Genomic DNA, 16127 nt, shown 5'->3' on the forward strand with positions numbered 1-16127 from the left:
TTTACTGCTTGTGGATAATGTGCAATAAGTTGAAAGACACTAGCCCATACGTCTGTCTTTGGTAGGAAATAAAACATCATTTATTTCAGTCGTGTGCTGACGGATTTTTATGTTTCTCCAATGACCAGTCAGATGCCATTTTAACCATCTGTAATTTTCCCCTCTGTATAATATTACATTCAGGTTAATGTGAAATTTCAGTTTCTTTAGAATAGATTGACTGGCTAAATAGAGAACTGATTGATAAGGTTGTTAATTAATAAATGCAATGAACACATAACTTACAAATTTAATAATTGCTCGATGGAAGGAATAATCAACTGACATAGTTATTTTATTTTATTTTATTTTAATGTTTCACATTACGGTTTACTGTCCCCATTTTCCATGTATAACTAAATTCTTTTTATGAATATTTAGTCTATTCTTACACATTCATTAATAGTTTAATAATTTTTTGCACACACGAATGTGCTTCCAATAATGGCAGGTGTGTAAGGGAAAATTGTTTACTGTGGTCACAGCATATATTGTGCTTTTGTACTCAGTGTATATACCTGCTGCTGAGGGTGACATTAACTCTTATGATAATTTCTATTATTGTATGAACACATTTGTTTTTCTCTTCTATTTAGTCCCTTTGTTCTGTAAACATGTATACAGTGCAGTGTCTTACCTAACATACAGTGCAATAATTATATATGTAAATGCTTGTTACTATGGTTTAACTTATTAAGTAATGTTGCACCGTCATCCAAATACTGAGAATGAACAGGTGTTGTACATGGTGACCATGAACCTTGGAACCAGTTCCTGAGGTACCTATGAAAGCTACTGCAGAAGATCTACATCAGATCTACAATATCAGATAGTTTTATGCAACATACAACTATCTGATATTGCATAATTGATTCCATGAGTTACAGATTTTGTGTTTTACACAGATTAGTCGTACAGGCTAAGAGCAATGATGACCGTTACTGCAAACTTCCTGTTTTAAAGGGCGTTCGTCTTCATCGCAATAATAATAATAATAATAATAATAATAATAATAATATCTTTATTTACTACAAGTACATGTACAAGGTATACAGACCATAGCTGACATCAGTGACATATTAAAAGCCCCTTGTTATGAAAAGCATTTCGGGCAAAAATTAGGTCAGTTTTGTAGCAGGATACGACCCACACCAGTCGACTAACACCCAGGTACCCATTTTACTCATGGGTGAACGTGGACAACCGGTGTGAGGAAACGCGTCCGATGTCTCCACCCCTTCGCCGGGAATCGAACCCGGACCCCTCGCCGTATGAAGCGAGAGCTGTTGCCACCAGGGCACGGGGCAAACGTGACAATGCCAAATTCTAGCGTATCAACAACTCCGGGAGTGTCCAGTGATATAACTTGCAACAATATACTTACCAGCCTCGTCGTTCACGAAGCCATAATTTCGCCAAGCGGCGGCAGCTGACACTAGAGCACAGAACACCAAGACCTTCATGTTGGTGATGAGCAGCCCCTTGTCAGTCTCGCTATATATACCCCTAAACTACAAGTGGCCCCAAACTAGTTCTCTGATAACAATGCAATTATATAAATGCAGTTATCAGCATTAAACGCTATACTTTTACGCATTTTTAATTTTACTTATAATAATCTCTCTATCTAATTATATATATAATTAGAGACATGTATATGTCGTGCTGAATAGGTAAAACTTATGATTTTGGCAAATAGCAACGCTCTTCTTGCCGAAAAGGCAATCAAAAATTTGTGTATGTAATAATTTCGCAAGAATCATTCTAAACTAACGAAAAAATATATATTAGAGTGTGCTTATTTATTATTAAATTATTGTAAACTTATCTAAAATATATTTAGTTGGATTAGTCTAAATTAAATTGCGCTTGTTATAATAAGGTTAGGTAAGTTTTCTAAGGTTCCTTTGATAGAAAATTATTATTTTTTTTGCATTAACATAAATTAAAAAAAATAACTTTAAAAATATATGAGAAAATTATAGAAAGGACTTAATTTTAAATGATTTCGTGCTAACTGACCAGTTTTACCTATTTACCTATATATATATATATATATATATATATATATATATATATATATATATATATTTCTATATATATATATATATATATATATATATATATATATATAGATATATATATATATATATATATATATATATATATATATGTATATATATATATATCAGTACATGAAGTGTGAGAGATACATGTCTAGTACATATTGTTATATGTTTGTCACTGATTATAATGCGAAAATTTCATCCAGCTCCTCAGAGCTGGGGCACGCGCCCAAAATACAGCAGGCATTACCCTTCTGAGTCGCTGGAACAGAAAACTAGCTGCCCTGGGATCCCTAGTTACCCTGTTAAGTATTTTGCCTAGCTCCTTAAGGAACTTAGATGCACTCTTTCCTCTTGACGCAAGGGCCTCCGAGCCTATGGGAAGAAACATAATGATGGGCAAGGTCTCCGTATTTTCTATACTTTTGGGACTCCCTGAAGCTGGCAGCTGCTCCTCCTTCCTCACTGGTGTATTGGAGATAGCTGTCAGCCAAAGTAGATGCACATGTGTAGTCCCACACCACCTGCTTGCCGTCTGTCTAGGCTTGAAGTGTGATACCATCTGGACGCTTCTGGCTGCCATCAGATCTGCATAGGTGGGGTGGCTCCCTTACTGTTGGGCATCCGGCTGTTGTGAGGCTCCTCTCGATAATGTTATTAACCTATTCATGTCTTGCAGTCTTTCCCTCGGATTTACGGCACACAAGACCATGGTACCCAAATCGGTCTGCTGCTTCACTGCCACAAATACACCTGTGTTCGGCGAGAATAGAGGCGGCAAGTCGAAGGGCAACACCAATGCGGATGGTCTGTGGGTCGAGGCGTGTGCCAAGGCTGTAATTGGGAACAGCCAACAGAAAGTTACCAGCATGAGGAGCTCTCACCGCCAGCAGGAGGGCTTTATCCTTCCCCGACACACTCTGAAGCATTGTTGAGGCTATGTTCTCCACTACTGGGCCATCCCACTGAGAGTGTTTGTAGTTGTTGGGGGTGCAGGTCTAGTTCAGAGCCCGTTAGTTTTTCCCAAATCATGGCTCTGCCAACGTACTTTTGGTCAAGGACTCCAATCCTGTCCCTAAGATGTTCAGGGAAAATTGCTGCTACAAGCTCTCTGGATGCAACGCATGAGGACAGAAAAGTAGGTAGTGCAATCTATGATAATTGCAGACACCAGTGCCTCCTAGTCTGACTGGAAGTGTAGCTTGGTTCCACTGCCAGTCTTCTAGAGTAAGGTTAAGTACTTTCGTAAAAATCTGCCTCAGGATACTGTCATATTCCTGCAGTATAGGGTTATCATATGAAGGTGCACATCTTGGGAAATATGTTAACCTCTGAAGACTCAAGCACTTTGTGAGAAGGTACATGACACCATGGGTGTCAAGATTGCCTATTCGTTGTTCCAGTCTTCTCAACTCTTCCAGTTTCTTTCTGAGAATTGTGTCATTGACATTGCTTCCAGAGGTGCACCAAGCAAGACGCTATTTATGGGGGCAATGACTGATGCTCCTAGTAGTTTTAATCTTACTACATCTATCACTATATATATATATATATATATATATATATATATATATATATATATATATATATATATATATATAAATTGAAATGTAGTAATAATTTAGTTTCATAGGAATCCACAAATTAAGTAGGATTACTCGCAGAAAAAGTCCTCTAGACTTAATTATTTAAGCAGAAAGTAGATCTAAATTGATGGGATAATTTGCTTGACTTGAGTATTGTCACATCCATAGACAACTCCTCACGGCTTTATTAATCGACAACAAGGAATTTACGACGTCTCTGATAAAGGATTCATAATGCATCTCAACTACAAGTTTTAGCAAGTCAATAAAGTATTAATTATATATATAAAATTTAAAGTATCGAATGAATAATCCAATGTTTAACCTTGACCTACCAAGTCAATTACTAATTTATGACGTTATTTTATAAATTACTAATTTATGACGTTACAGTGTTATAAATAAAATATATAGTTTTCTTGCCCAGAAAAATTATGATGGAAATATGGAATAATAAAAATTAAAATTATCTTCATCTTTATTATTTAAGTAACATGGACAAAATCTTCATTATTTAAAAAAAAAAAAAAAATACTGCATATTATTATCGAGGTCTTTTTTCTTTAAATTTAATGATTGTAGATCTTGACGACATGTTGGTGGAAATTGGAAAGGTCGTGAAAGATGCGTTCATCATCAACACGACGATCCAAAGGATAACCGTGTGGTCGTTTGTCGGGATACACTCCGTGGTAGCCATAGTGATGGAAATGGGTATGTTCATGTACATCTTCTACAGTAGCGTCAGCTTTGCCGTCTGTCACAGCCACTATTAGGTCGAACTCTAGACCTTCTGAGTTACCCTTGGGGATCAAGAACCTGTTCGGCACTCCAACTGCACTCACGAATTCATGAATGTCGACTTCGCTACTACCAGCCGCGAGTGCAGCCTCAGTTCGCTCTATCAGAGAATCGAAACTGGGTACGTCAGGAACAGTCACTGCTGACTCAGTAGACTTGCGAACGATGTGGTTCACACCAGCACTCACTAGTGGGATAACAAAACATATAGTTTATAATGTACATTATGTAAGTTATGTCGTCAATTAAATATATATAAATTTTATTATATAAACAATGAAAATTTAATACCTTTATTCAATATAATTATTACATTACTTCTTAACTTATAACATTCGAACTTTCAGGAAAACAGCAAATTCTACTTACATTTTGTCCAGAACCTGTCTAGCTCGATGGCTCTCCAGCGTCCCTCGTTGAATGTGTAGGGAATATCATTGTTGTCACGGTGTGGCCAGGCTAGGATACGGACTGTTGCCAATACTTCATGATCATTATTGTTAGTAATATCAATTTTGAATGAAAAGTCCTTATGGTTAAGACGAGACACAACAGTAGAGATAGCAACATCTGCAACTTGAGGTGTGTCATCTACAGCATTGACTAAGCTATATTCGAAATCCTCAAAGAACGTTTCTAGAGGGCCATCAATTGAAACACCATCAATAGCAACCCCACTGAACTCTAACTCTTCTTTGGTGTAGGGAGTAAGACTATCCTTGTGTTCCCTGAAGATATTATCCATATACTTATGTAATCTGAAGAATGCTGGGTCGCGTGTGGAAGTTTCAAAGTGTTCCAGTACTACAGGGGGTAAGTCATATTTTCCATGTGGATCTCCCTGGCGACCTAGCAATATATGAGCTGTGTTGTGGAGAGAACCATAGTACTCAACGTTAGGACTGTAATTAGAAGATTCAATGACGTCACCCAGGATATCAATTCCGTGGGAGTTGTTTATATCAATGGTGGATCCATCATGAGCTGTAACATATCCATGGGCAATGGCATCACGAATACGGGTGTCAAGAATTATCATGTCACGAATACGAGCAACACCGTCGACATCCTCAAAGTGAATATTATCAGGACGAGATGGGAATTCACCTCCATATTTGTAAGTTGTATGAGGAGCGAAACCCTCCTCGATGGTTGCTTCCCAGTGAAGTTCATCAACGGGGTCCAAGTGATTGGACAGACGTTCAGCATCGAACCGAACAGTGAGCTGGTGATGTACCCAGAAGAAGTTTTCACCCTTACGATCCAGGTGATATCCTTCATGTTTGTCGTTCCACCAGAACGGGAACTCCAAGTGCCAAGTAACATGGTGGGTATTCAAGCCAATATCTTCGCCGAAATATGCTACACGTTGCTCGGGGTTCTTTTTACTGCCAGTAAAGTGGGATCTGAATTTACCAGGTGTCTGTGTCATCTTGGCATGATAGGCTTGCTGGATAACTTCACTGTTTGTGAACAAATGTGGGGTTACCTCGTAAAGTGGTGGCAGTACAACGTTTTTGGTAATTGAAGAGTGGACGACTGCTGCATATAAAGCATAAACAAATTCTCCTTCATTAACATGATTTCTGAAATATGCAGCATTGCCGACAAATGTTTGCCAGTCATTGCTGTGTTCCAAAACGTCATAGAGCAGAAGTGCTTCTTCACGCTGTCGTGTATTAAAGAGGGAGAACCAGTGTTTCTATTGGAGCAGCCTGTGGTCCTTCAATTCTTTTACGAGCTTGTGGACGGCTTCTCCATTGTCAGAATAGTGTGATGTGTCAGCTTCTGGGTCGAAAGTCTTGCCGAGTTTTTGCAGATTTTCATCACGTACACCTTCGTATACTTTAAAAACAGCAGATAATTCACATCATGCTGTTTTTGTGCGTCAGATGCCCCTGGAACACAAAAAAAATGATTATTTATTACTTAATTAACATTTCTATCAATGTAGATGGTTTTCTTTATATATCTAGACATAAATATTGTTGTTAAGAGGAATTAATATTTGATTTTTTCAAATTTCTGTTCAAGATTAGTCATCTTGTTCACTTTCTCCTTTCTTCACTGTCATGTACTGGTAATCTTTGTAGTGATATGTTTGTGGTCGATGTGAAAGTCAATAACAATATACAATTTCTTATATAAATGAATAAAAACTATCGTTTTTGCAATTTTATTGATTCTTTTCGTATTTCGTTTTTTTCGAAAGAGCCTGTCTAAAAATTTATTTATGCGCGTACTTCTTGCAATGATTGTGTTGTCCCATCGTATTAATTATTGTTATTATTTAAAATTTTCGTCGAGCATGCGACCCATAAATGTTTTTCGCACCTGGCTCCCTATATACTGCAAGGTGAACGGGGGGAGCAGCTTTAAGCATGTTTATTCCATTATCCTTGAGGTGGCATTTCATTTCATAGTATTCTCGCAACATACTAATGTGTAAACAGTAAATCCTCCTATCTCATATTTTCACTACCGTTAATATAAGGCTAAATATTTTCCTGATTTCCTTTCGCCAGTTCAGAAATGTGTTGGCTGAAATCACTTGCATAATAATTGCACGAACTGAAATAAATATACATTCTGATATCATATATATGGTTGTCTCATATGGTTGTCTCTCATACTTCAAGGAAGGAAACATCCATAATGCATAACTTTTTTGCAAATTTGTTTTTGAATGTTACATACAACAAATATTAAAAGTTATGTATTTAACTAATATGATAAGAGTGATTCGTTTCTCATTAATAGTAGAATATTTTTCGTTAAATTTGATGTATTTTTGGCATAATTTATTTCTTGTTTCACTCAAATATACTAAGATATTTGTAAAAATTGGGACTGAAATATGCATATGTGTGTGTTGCATAAGTTGTACATTAAAGTGACACTGACATGTAATTATTTTTAACTTTAGGAGAAAGGCATTGAAATGCCTATTGAAAACAGTAGGCATTTAAGTGCATATGTTCTGTGGATCAAGAGCTGCCTGACAGCTAAATGATACAACATATTACAATTTACTCACCACCAGAATCATCGTTCACGACGCCAAAGTTGGGCCAAGCAGCGGTAGCAGCCACTAGAGCACAGAACACCAAGACCTTCATGTTGGTGATGAGGAACCACCTCTCTGCTCCACCATATATATACCCCCAGACGCCGGGTGACCCCGCCTTGTCCCAAGACAACATATCAGTTGCTCAGCTCTAGTTATGGGCCCCATATAGATAACGGATTTGAATTTTTATTAATTTACATTTAAATTAAATATGAAACTTACAAAAGTTATGGTAAAATAATTGTAAGTACTTTCATAATAATGCATCATTTACGTTATTAGAGAGCACAGTGTTCCACTGACTTTCCTGAGACTGTGACTAATAGATCACCACTGCTTTTGGAATTTAATTATTCTTAAATTACAAATTGAATTTTATTGCATTCAAATGAATGTTTCTTTGTCATTTTTTTAACAGTTCGTGTTTGTTATTTACCAGTCCAATAAATTTTTGTCATTAGGACAATTTATATTAAGCATTTCTTTAAAAAAGGCCTTTGTGAATGTAAATGATTGGAAGTGTACTCACCAAATTGTGGTTGTAGGGGTCAAGTCATAGCTCTTTGCACCGTCCCTTCACTGGTGTGTGTGTGTGTGTGTGTGTGTGTGTGTGTGTGTGTGTGTGTGTGTGTGTGTGTGTGTGTGTGTGTGTGTGTGTGTCTCTATGTATGTGTGTGTGTGTGTGTGTGTGTGTGTGTGTGTGTGTGTGTGTGTGTGTGTGTGTGTGTGTGTGTGTGTGTATGTACTCACCTAATTGTGGTTGAAGGGGTCGAGTCATAACTTCTAGCTCCGGCTCTTCACTGGTCGCTACTAGGTCCATTCTTTCCCTGCCTCATGAACCTTATCATACCTCTTCTTAAATCTATGTATGGATCCTGCCTTCTCTACATCACTCTCCAGACTGTTCTACTTCCTGACAACTCTAGGACTGAAGAAGTACTTCCTAACATCCCTGTGACTTATCTGAGTGTGTGTGTGTGTGTGTGTGTGTGTGTGTGTGTGTGTGTGTGTGTGTGTGTGTGTGTGTGTGTGTGTGTGTGTGTGTGTGTGTGTGTGTGTGTGTGTGTGTGTGTGTGTGTGTGTGTGTGTGTGTGTGTGTGTGTGTGTGTGTGTGTGTGTGTGTGTGTGTGTGTGTGTATGTACTCACCTAATTGTGGTTGAAGGGGTCGAGTCATAACTTCTAGCTCCGGCTCTTCACTGGTCGCTACTAGGTCCATTCTTTCCCTGCCTCATGAACCTTATCATACCTCTTCTTAAATCTATGTATGGATCCTGCCTTCTCTACATCACTCTCCAGACTGTTCTACTTCCTGACAACTCTAGGACTGAAGAAGTACTTCCTAAGATCACTGTGTCTTTTCTGTGTGTGTGTGTGTGTGTGTGTGTGTGTGTGTGTGTGTGTGTGTGTGTGTGTGTGTGTGTGTGTGTGTGTGTATGTATGTGTGTGTGTGTGTGTGTGTGTGTGTGTGTGTGTGTGTGTGTGTGTGTGTGTGTGTGTGTGTGTGTGTGTATGTACTCACCTAATTGTGGTTGAAGGGGTCGAGTCATAACTTCTAGCTCCGGCTCTTCACTGGTCGCTACTAGGTCCATTCTTTCCCTGCCTCATGAACCTTATCATACCTCTTCTTAAATCTATGTATGGATCCTGCCTCCTCTACATCACTCTCCAGACTGTTCTACTTCCTGACAACTCTAGGACTGAAGAAGTACTTCCTAACATCCCTGTGACTTATCTGAGTTTTCAACGTCCAGTTGTAACCCCTTGTTGCTGTGTCATATGTCTGAAATATTCTAATCCTATCCACCTTGTCAATTCCTCTCGGTATTTTATATGTTATTATCATATCCCTCCTATCCTCCAGTGTTGTCAGGTTGAGTTTCCTTCACCTCTCCTCGTAGGACAAACCCTTTCGCTCCGGAACTAATCTTGTTGGAAACCTTTGCACTTTCTCTAATTTCTTGACTTGCTGCATACTCATATTTGGGACTGACATACACGGTGTATGACTCCCTACTTAGATATCGAAACGCTATTCTCAGGTTTGCCAGGTGCCAGTATGCTGCAGCAGTTATTTGGTTGATGTTGGCCTCAGGAGATATACTCGGTAGATGCTCACCCGAAAATTCTTTTCTCTTGAGCGAGTTTTGCAGCCTCTGATCTCTTATTCTATACTCCGTCTGCGGTCTTCTTTGTCCTTCCCCAAGCTTCATAACTTTGCGTTTGCTGGAGTGAAACTCCAGGAGCAATTTGCCTGGCCAGGCTTGCAGCCTGTCCAAATACCCTGGTAGACTTACCTGACCCTCATCTGCTTGTGTGTATGTGTGTGTGTGTGTGTGTGTGTGTGTGTGTGTGTGTGTGTGTGTGTGTGTGTGTGTGTGTGTGTGTGTGTGTGTGTGTGTGTGTGTGTGTGTGTGTGTGTGTGTGTGTGTGTGTGTGTGTGTGTGTGTGTGTGTGTGTGTGTGTGTGTGTGTGTGTGTGTGTGTGTGTGTGTGTGTGTGCGTATGTGTGTGAAACTTTCTCTTGCTGTTTACTGAGATGAAAAATGTTGCCCCCAGAACTTCCCATCTTGGTGTCTAGTGAATTTATCAATCAAACGTAATTTTCACGAAGCTTATTATTATTCTTTTTTGTAATTTTTTGTGGAAAATCAAGCAGCTTTTGATTTCCCGAACTGTTAAAACCTCCCTAAGTGGGTCGGGGGAAAGCAGAAAGCGAGCAAAACCCACCTATGCCTATGTCGGGCGTTACATTTCTTTGTACACTTCTAGCCTCCGTAGGCTAATGTATTATACAATTCTACTTATATATATTTAAGCTAAGTTAGAGTTAGACAAGCGTAATCTAGCTTAATACTTCTCACAACATACACAACTGTGAACAGTGGGCATTTGTTCTGGCCAGCCATGAGTGCCCTCTCCCTGGGGGAGCGACCGGCTCCTGGCTACCCATCATTCATAAAAAAAAGCTTGTTCATTAGTGAAGCCGGTGACCAAGAGCTGCCCAGTTGTACAGATCAGTTAATAGCTTCGTTAATTTAGGACGACTTATTCTACGACTGGCCTAGGTGAAGTGAAGTACTCTAACATTCGGTAACTGCTACAACAGTACATTACATGTAACTTCAGTACGAGTATATCGGGTATCCCAGCAGATATACCAACTGCTCTCACACTCAACGATTAAGTACCTAGCAACAGTACAATTGAATGCGCATTCCCTGTGTGAAGGGACGTGCCATATACTCCAGCCCACCAGAAATTCAACATATCTGCAACACACACTGCCCCATGTGCAAACTAGAGGTAAAGATTCTAGTAGACAGAAGTGGGATGGCAGGTATCTGGGCTGAATTTCATAAATAACTTGAATGGATCACTAACCTAATCAGTCATAATACAATGGCACTCTCTTTTCTACATATTGTTCAAGGACATATCGCAGCACCTTGATACAACTAAACATGACAGCTCATGCGTAATGCCTCAATTAACATATGCAGTAAAATTAAAAAAAAAAATTTATCAACCGTACTGTAAAAAAAAAAAAAAAAAAAAAAAATCCGAGTTGAAACTTGCAGTTCGGCGTCAACTAACAAGTCATTCATTGTATTGTGCCAATAAGAATAAGAAGTGAACATTAGGTTGAAGGGAAAACAAGAGGTGTGAGAGGAAGGTGGGCGGACGGTAGTTCAGGGAGCAGAGCCTAAATTGTTGAGTCACAGGTGTCATGTTAAAGTATCGAGGGAAAGAAGGAGACAAAAGAAGGTGGAGAGAGTACAAAAGCAGATTTGTTACTACCCATGGCCGGGTAGTGTTTCTTGCCGGTAATCAGCCACTCCACCAGACTTTTCGTCAACAAACTACTTCACCCAATTATCCGAAATGATATTGAGTGAGCAATTGAAATTTCTTAGCAACTGAAATTTCTTAGCAACTGAAATTTCTTAGCAACTGTCTTATGTATTTTTTTGGCAATTCACACAGAGACACAAACATAATTCATGCACACACACACACTCATATACTCACAAACACACAAATTAAGCACACACAGACAATCGGACGAGGACTAGGCAAAACTAAAGGCTGCAGGGCTGGTCCAGAAACTGGATCCAGGAATTCAACCCCACTAAGTGCAAAATCATAAAGACTGGGAAAGGGCAAAGAAGACCGCAGACGGAGCACAGTCTAGGAGACAAGAGATTACAAACCTCACTCAAGGAAAAGGATTTTGGGGTGAGTATAACATCGGGAACATCTCCTGAGGCGCACATTAACCATATAACTGTTGTAACATATGGGCGCCAAGCAAACCTAAGAATAGCATTCAGACATCTCAATAAGGAATCGTTCAAGACACTGTACAACGTGCTTGTCAGGCCTATATTGGAGTATGCAGCACCAGTTTGGAACCTACACCTAGCCATGCACGTAAGGAAATTAGAGAAAGTGCAAAGGTTTGCAACAAGACTAGTCCTGGAGCTAAGGGGCATGTCCTACGAGGATAGGATAAGGGAAATCGACCTGACGACACTGGAGGATAGGAGAGATAGGGGGGATATGATAACGACATATAAAATACTGAGAGGAATTAACAAGATGGACAGAGACAAGATATTCGAGAGACGGGACACAACACCTAGGGGTGACAATTGGAAGTTGAAGACTCAGATGAATCACAGGGATGTCAGGGAATATTTCTTCAGCCACAGAGTTGTCAGGAAGTGGAATAGTCTGGGAAGTGATGTAGTGGAGGCAGGATCCATACATAGCTTTAAGAAGAGGTATGATAAAGCTCAAGGAGCAGGAAGAGTGACCTAGTTACTACCAATGAAGAGGCGGGGCCAGGAGCTGTGAATCGACACCTGCAACCACAATTAGGTGAGTACAAACGAGTACACACACACACACACACACACACACTTATTCATGCAGAGATGAACAAAAACACAGAAACATGCATACACGCAAATACACATGTGCTTGTGTGCGCGCGCCCACTAGCGTGTGTTTTTATGTATGAATGCATTTGTGTGTGTGTGTGTGTGTATGTGTGTGTGTGAATGAGTGTGTTTCTCTGTGTTTGTGTTGATCTGTGCATGCATGTGTGCGTGGGAATTGTATTACAAAAAAGAAAGACAAGGATGTTGAGAAATTTAAGTTGCTATATGTGATTGCATACTCTGACTGGCGCCTCTTAAGTATCATTCCAGATAGTAGGGTGAAGTAGCTTGTTGACAAGAAGACAGGTCGAGTGGCTGATCACCGGCAAAAAACACTACCCAGCCATGGGTAGAAACAAGTTTACTTTAGTACTCTCTCCACCTCCTTGTTCTGCCTCCTACGTTCCCTCGATACCTTAACGTGACACCTATGACTCGGCACTCTAGGCTCTGCTCCCTGAACTACCATTCTCCCTTCAGAATATTTTCACAACCCGTTTTGTGTTAATGTAGCAGCTAGGTCTCCCCATGACAATAATGTCTGACAAAATTCACACTTACTCAATATTGATATTTTATGTTTATGTACGTGGGAGTGATGTTAGCCTGAAAGATAAGATAAGATTTCGTTCGGATTTTTAACCCAGGAGGGTTAGCCACCCAGGATAACCCAAGAAAGTCAGTGCGTCATCGAGGACTGTCTAAGTTATTTCCATTGGGGTCCTTAATCTTGTCCCCCAGGATGCGACCCACACCAGTCGACTAACACCCAGGTACCTATTTGCTGCTAGGTGAACAGGACAATAGGTGTAAGGAAACGTGTCGAAATGTTTCCACCCGCCGGGAATCGAACCCGGATCCTCCGTGTGTGAAGCGGGAGCTTCAGCCACCAGGCCACCTGGGAGTGATGCCAGTAAATCAGCTGAACTGAACTTGGATGTGATGTTAGTCTGAATGAATTGAACTGTGACTGGGAGTCATGTCAATTTTAATTAGCGGAACTGCATAATTACTACTGAAAAAACGCATCTAAGTTAAAATAACGTATATTTAGTTATTGGTACAGGAATTGTACATGCCTGAGATCGAACTAAATTTACTTTACTATTTCTACACTTATTTATTAACATTCTAATTATTTTATCTTTTTTTTTTTTTTTGTAAGTTTTCAGTATCAAATAGGTGGAGGCAAACCTCCATCCTAAGGAATATTTCGTTCTACATAGATTTTTAAAACTTTGAAAACTGTTGCATCATTTATTAGATTGAGTGGTAACTTAGGACGGAGAAAAAATCTTCAATATATTTCTGTTCTGCTTGAAGAAATTCGTCATTGCAAATCTTGTGTATAATAAATGAAATTTACATACAGTGAATACATTTATTAACAGTAACGTCGTGCCCAAAAACCAGCTTAAACAAATCATTACAGAAAATATGAGACAGGATTATATATGTACAGGAGCAAACGAAAGAAAGTGAGGTGAAGAAGAGTATTTAACCTGATGACTTCCAAACATGTTTTGAATTAGGTTTTTTGTTTACAAAAAAACTACTCTGGTTCTGTGGATCAGTGTTGGAAGTGCTGATTAGGGTAGATTTTAGAAATGATTATTTATCTCTCCTGAATAAGTAATTTAACATATATACCAAAAGGTGGCTGGTAGAATTTCAATGTATTGCACGAGCATTGGGTGTATTATAAATTATGCAAGCGTTCTGGTACTTGTTGACAGTGTTACAATCATTTCAAAAAATTATGTAAATATCTGCATTTTCTGTATCATTCACTACCAATTCCTAGATCGTTAGTGCACTTCTTAAGTTAGTGGAAAAATTGACCAAACTATTTTCAAACATGTGCAATATCACCGATGGACACATGCAACTTTCAGGCAACCTTTCCCGAGTAGACACTATTTTAATTAATGTCTAAATTTCGAAATCAAAAGATGGGTGAAGATAGGCTTTCTTCTCAGTGCACTCAGATTTTTTTTTACTGACGAATTTCTGTATGCAGAGCGGTAACGCGATGACGTTTTGCTCCATCCTGCACCGCAGTCAAATCATGAGTCAGAGACAACTAGAAGGCAGAATGATGAAAAGGAGGAGATTAACACTACAGTAGCATTAGTAGTAGTTGTTCTATTAGTAATAGTAGTAGTAGAAGTGGTGGTATCAGTAATAATAGTAGTAGTCTAGGTGGTAGTAGTAGTAATAGTATTAGTAATAGTGACTGTAGTACCAGAGACGTGGTAGTGTAGTGGTAACGGTAAAACAAGTGGTAGATGTAATAAAGCAGTATGAGTGAAAGAATTAGTAAGAGTGTCAGAAGTGGTAGTGGAAAAGACAAAAGAACATAGGAGTACTGTGGATGGGTTACTAGCCCATGGGATGAGGGTAAAATCTACCAAAGGACACAACTTCTATGAAAAAAAAATCAGGGACAGAACCCACCAAGAAAGAAGGAAGGAAAGACAAAGAAATAATTATGCTGAAGTCATAGCAAGTGGAGGAGAGAAGGCTGCTTCGTTCATGTCGCCATGGTAAATACACCATTTGTACTCCCTATGTGTCAGAAAGAGAGTGGATGCTTTGATCAAAGTACTGGAGAGAACTTGAAGAACAAGAAATGGAGTAGACACCAGAAGCATCAGTGATAGAAGTATTAACAAGATTAGTGAGAAGTACGTTTGTGTGACTATAAACAATCAGCCATGTGGTGTGTGTCCTTTATCATTTACTGTAGTAAACACAAAGCAGTACATATAGGTAACAACCATAGAGTTGGAGTTCACAATGAATTATGCTGAAAAAAAACATGCAATTTACTGAAGTCATAATAACTGCTCTCCTATGTAATTTTAAGAAGAATAAAGGAATTCCTACTTCAAAAACCATTAAGGAATTTTCGCATCCAACTTGCGTTTAGTAACAAATTTAATGTTGATGAGACATCTGAAAAATTGTAGATATGCCTTCAGAGACACAAGAATGGTAGCAAAATGAATGAAAGAAGTGGCGCATGTGTAGTTCACAGTAGCCTGCAGCCCTACCTTATATACTGGGAAAACTTCCAACTGTTATGTAAAATAAGTGAGAAGACAAAAATGTCTCGAAACAGCCACTAACATCATCGAAAGGATACAGTATAACAGGGATTAACACAAAATATATGTTCGCGGCTTTCACTGAGACCCACATAAAGGATCACTTGGACAACGAAATATGGATCCCAGGTTACAACCTATACAGATGTGACAGAGTGAACAGGCAAAAGGGGGGGGGGGTTGGCCTGTACATTGCAGAGTCACTTGTTTGCACAGAACTGCTTAATGCCTCAAATGACGTAGTGGAAGTTTTAGCAGTAAAGGTCGAGAACCAAAACCTAGTCATTGTGGTAGTCTACAAGCCTCCGGATGCAACATCCCAGCAATTCCAGGAACAGCTGTTAAAAATTGACCACTGTCTGGAAAATCTTCCAGCTCCTGCACCCAACATCTTGCTCCTGGGGGATTTCAACTTAAGGCACCTAAAATGGAGGAATATAGCAAATAATATTGTTGCAGTAATAACACCAGGAGGCAGCTCTGATGAAAACTCACACTCACACGAGCTTTTA

The 16127-nt window shown here is 39.2% G+C and overlaps 1 protein-coding gene and 1 pseudogene across 1 annotated transcript in view; both read right to left on the reverse strand.

The window, feature by feature from the left end:
* LOC128694464 (hemocyanin subunit) overlaps window positions 1-1557 on the reverse strand; it is a 6402-nt gene extending 4845 nt beyond the window's left edge. Inside the window, exon 1 of the mRNA XM_053784600.2 lies at window positions 1424-1557. Coding sequence (XP_053640575.2) covers window positions 1424-1502 — 79 coding nt within the window. The 5' untranslated portion in view covers window positions 1503-1557. The remainder of the gene's footprint in view (window positions 1-1423) is intronic.
* Window positions 1558-4188: 2631 nt separating this feature from the next.
* LOC128694465 (hemocyanin subunit-like) lies at window positions 4189-7626 on the reverse strand (annotated as a pseudogene).
* Window positions 7627-16127: the final 8501 nt, after the last annotated feature.

This window comes from Cherax quadricarinatus, chromosome 60 (assembly GCF_038502225.1).
Source record: "Cherax quadricarinatus isolate ZL_2023a chromosome 60, ASM3850222v1, whole genome shotgun sequence".
Lineage (NCBI taxonomy): Eukaryota > Metazoa > Arthropoda > Malacostraca > Decapoda > Parastacidae > Cherax > Cherax quadricarinatus.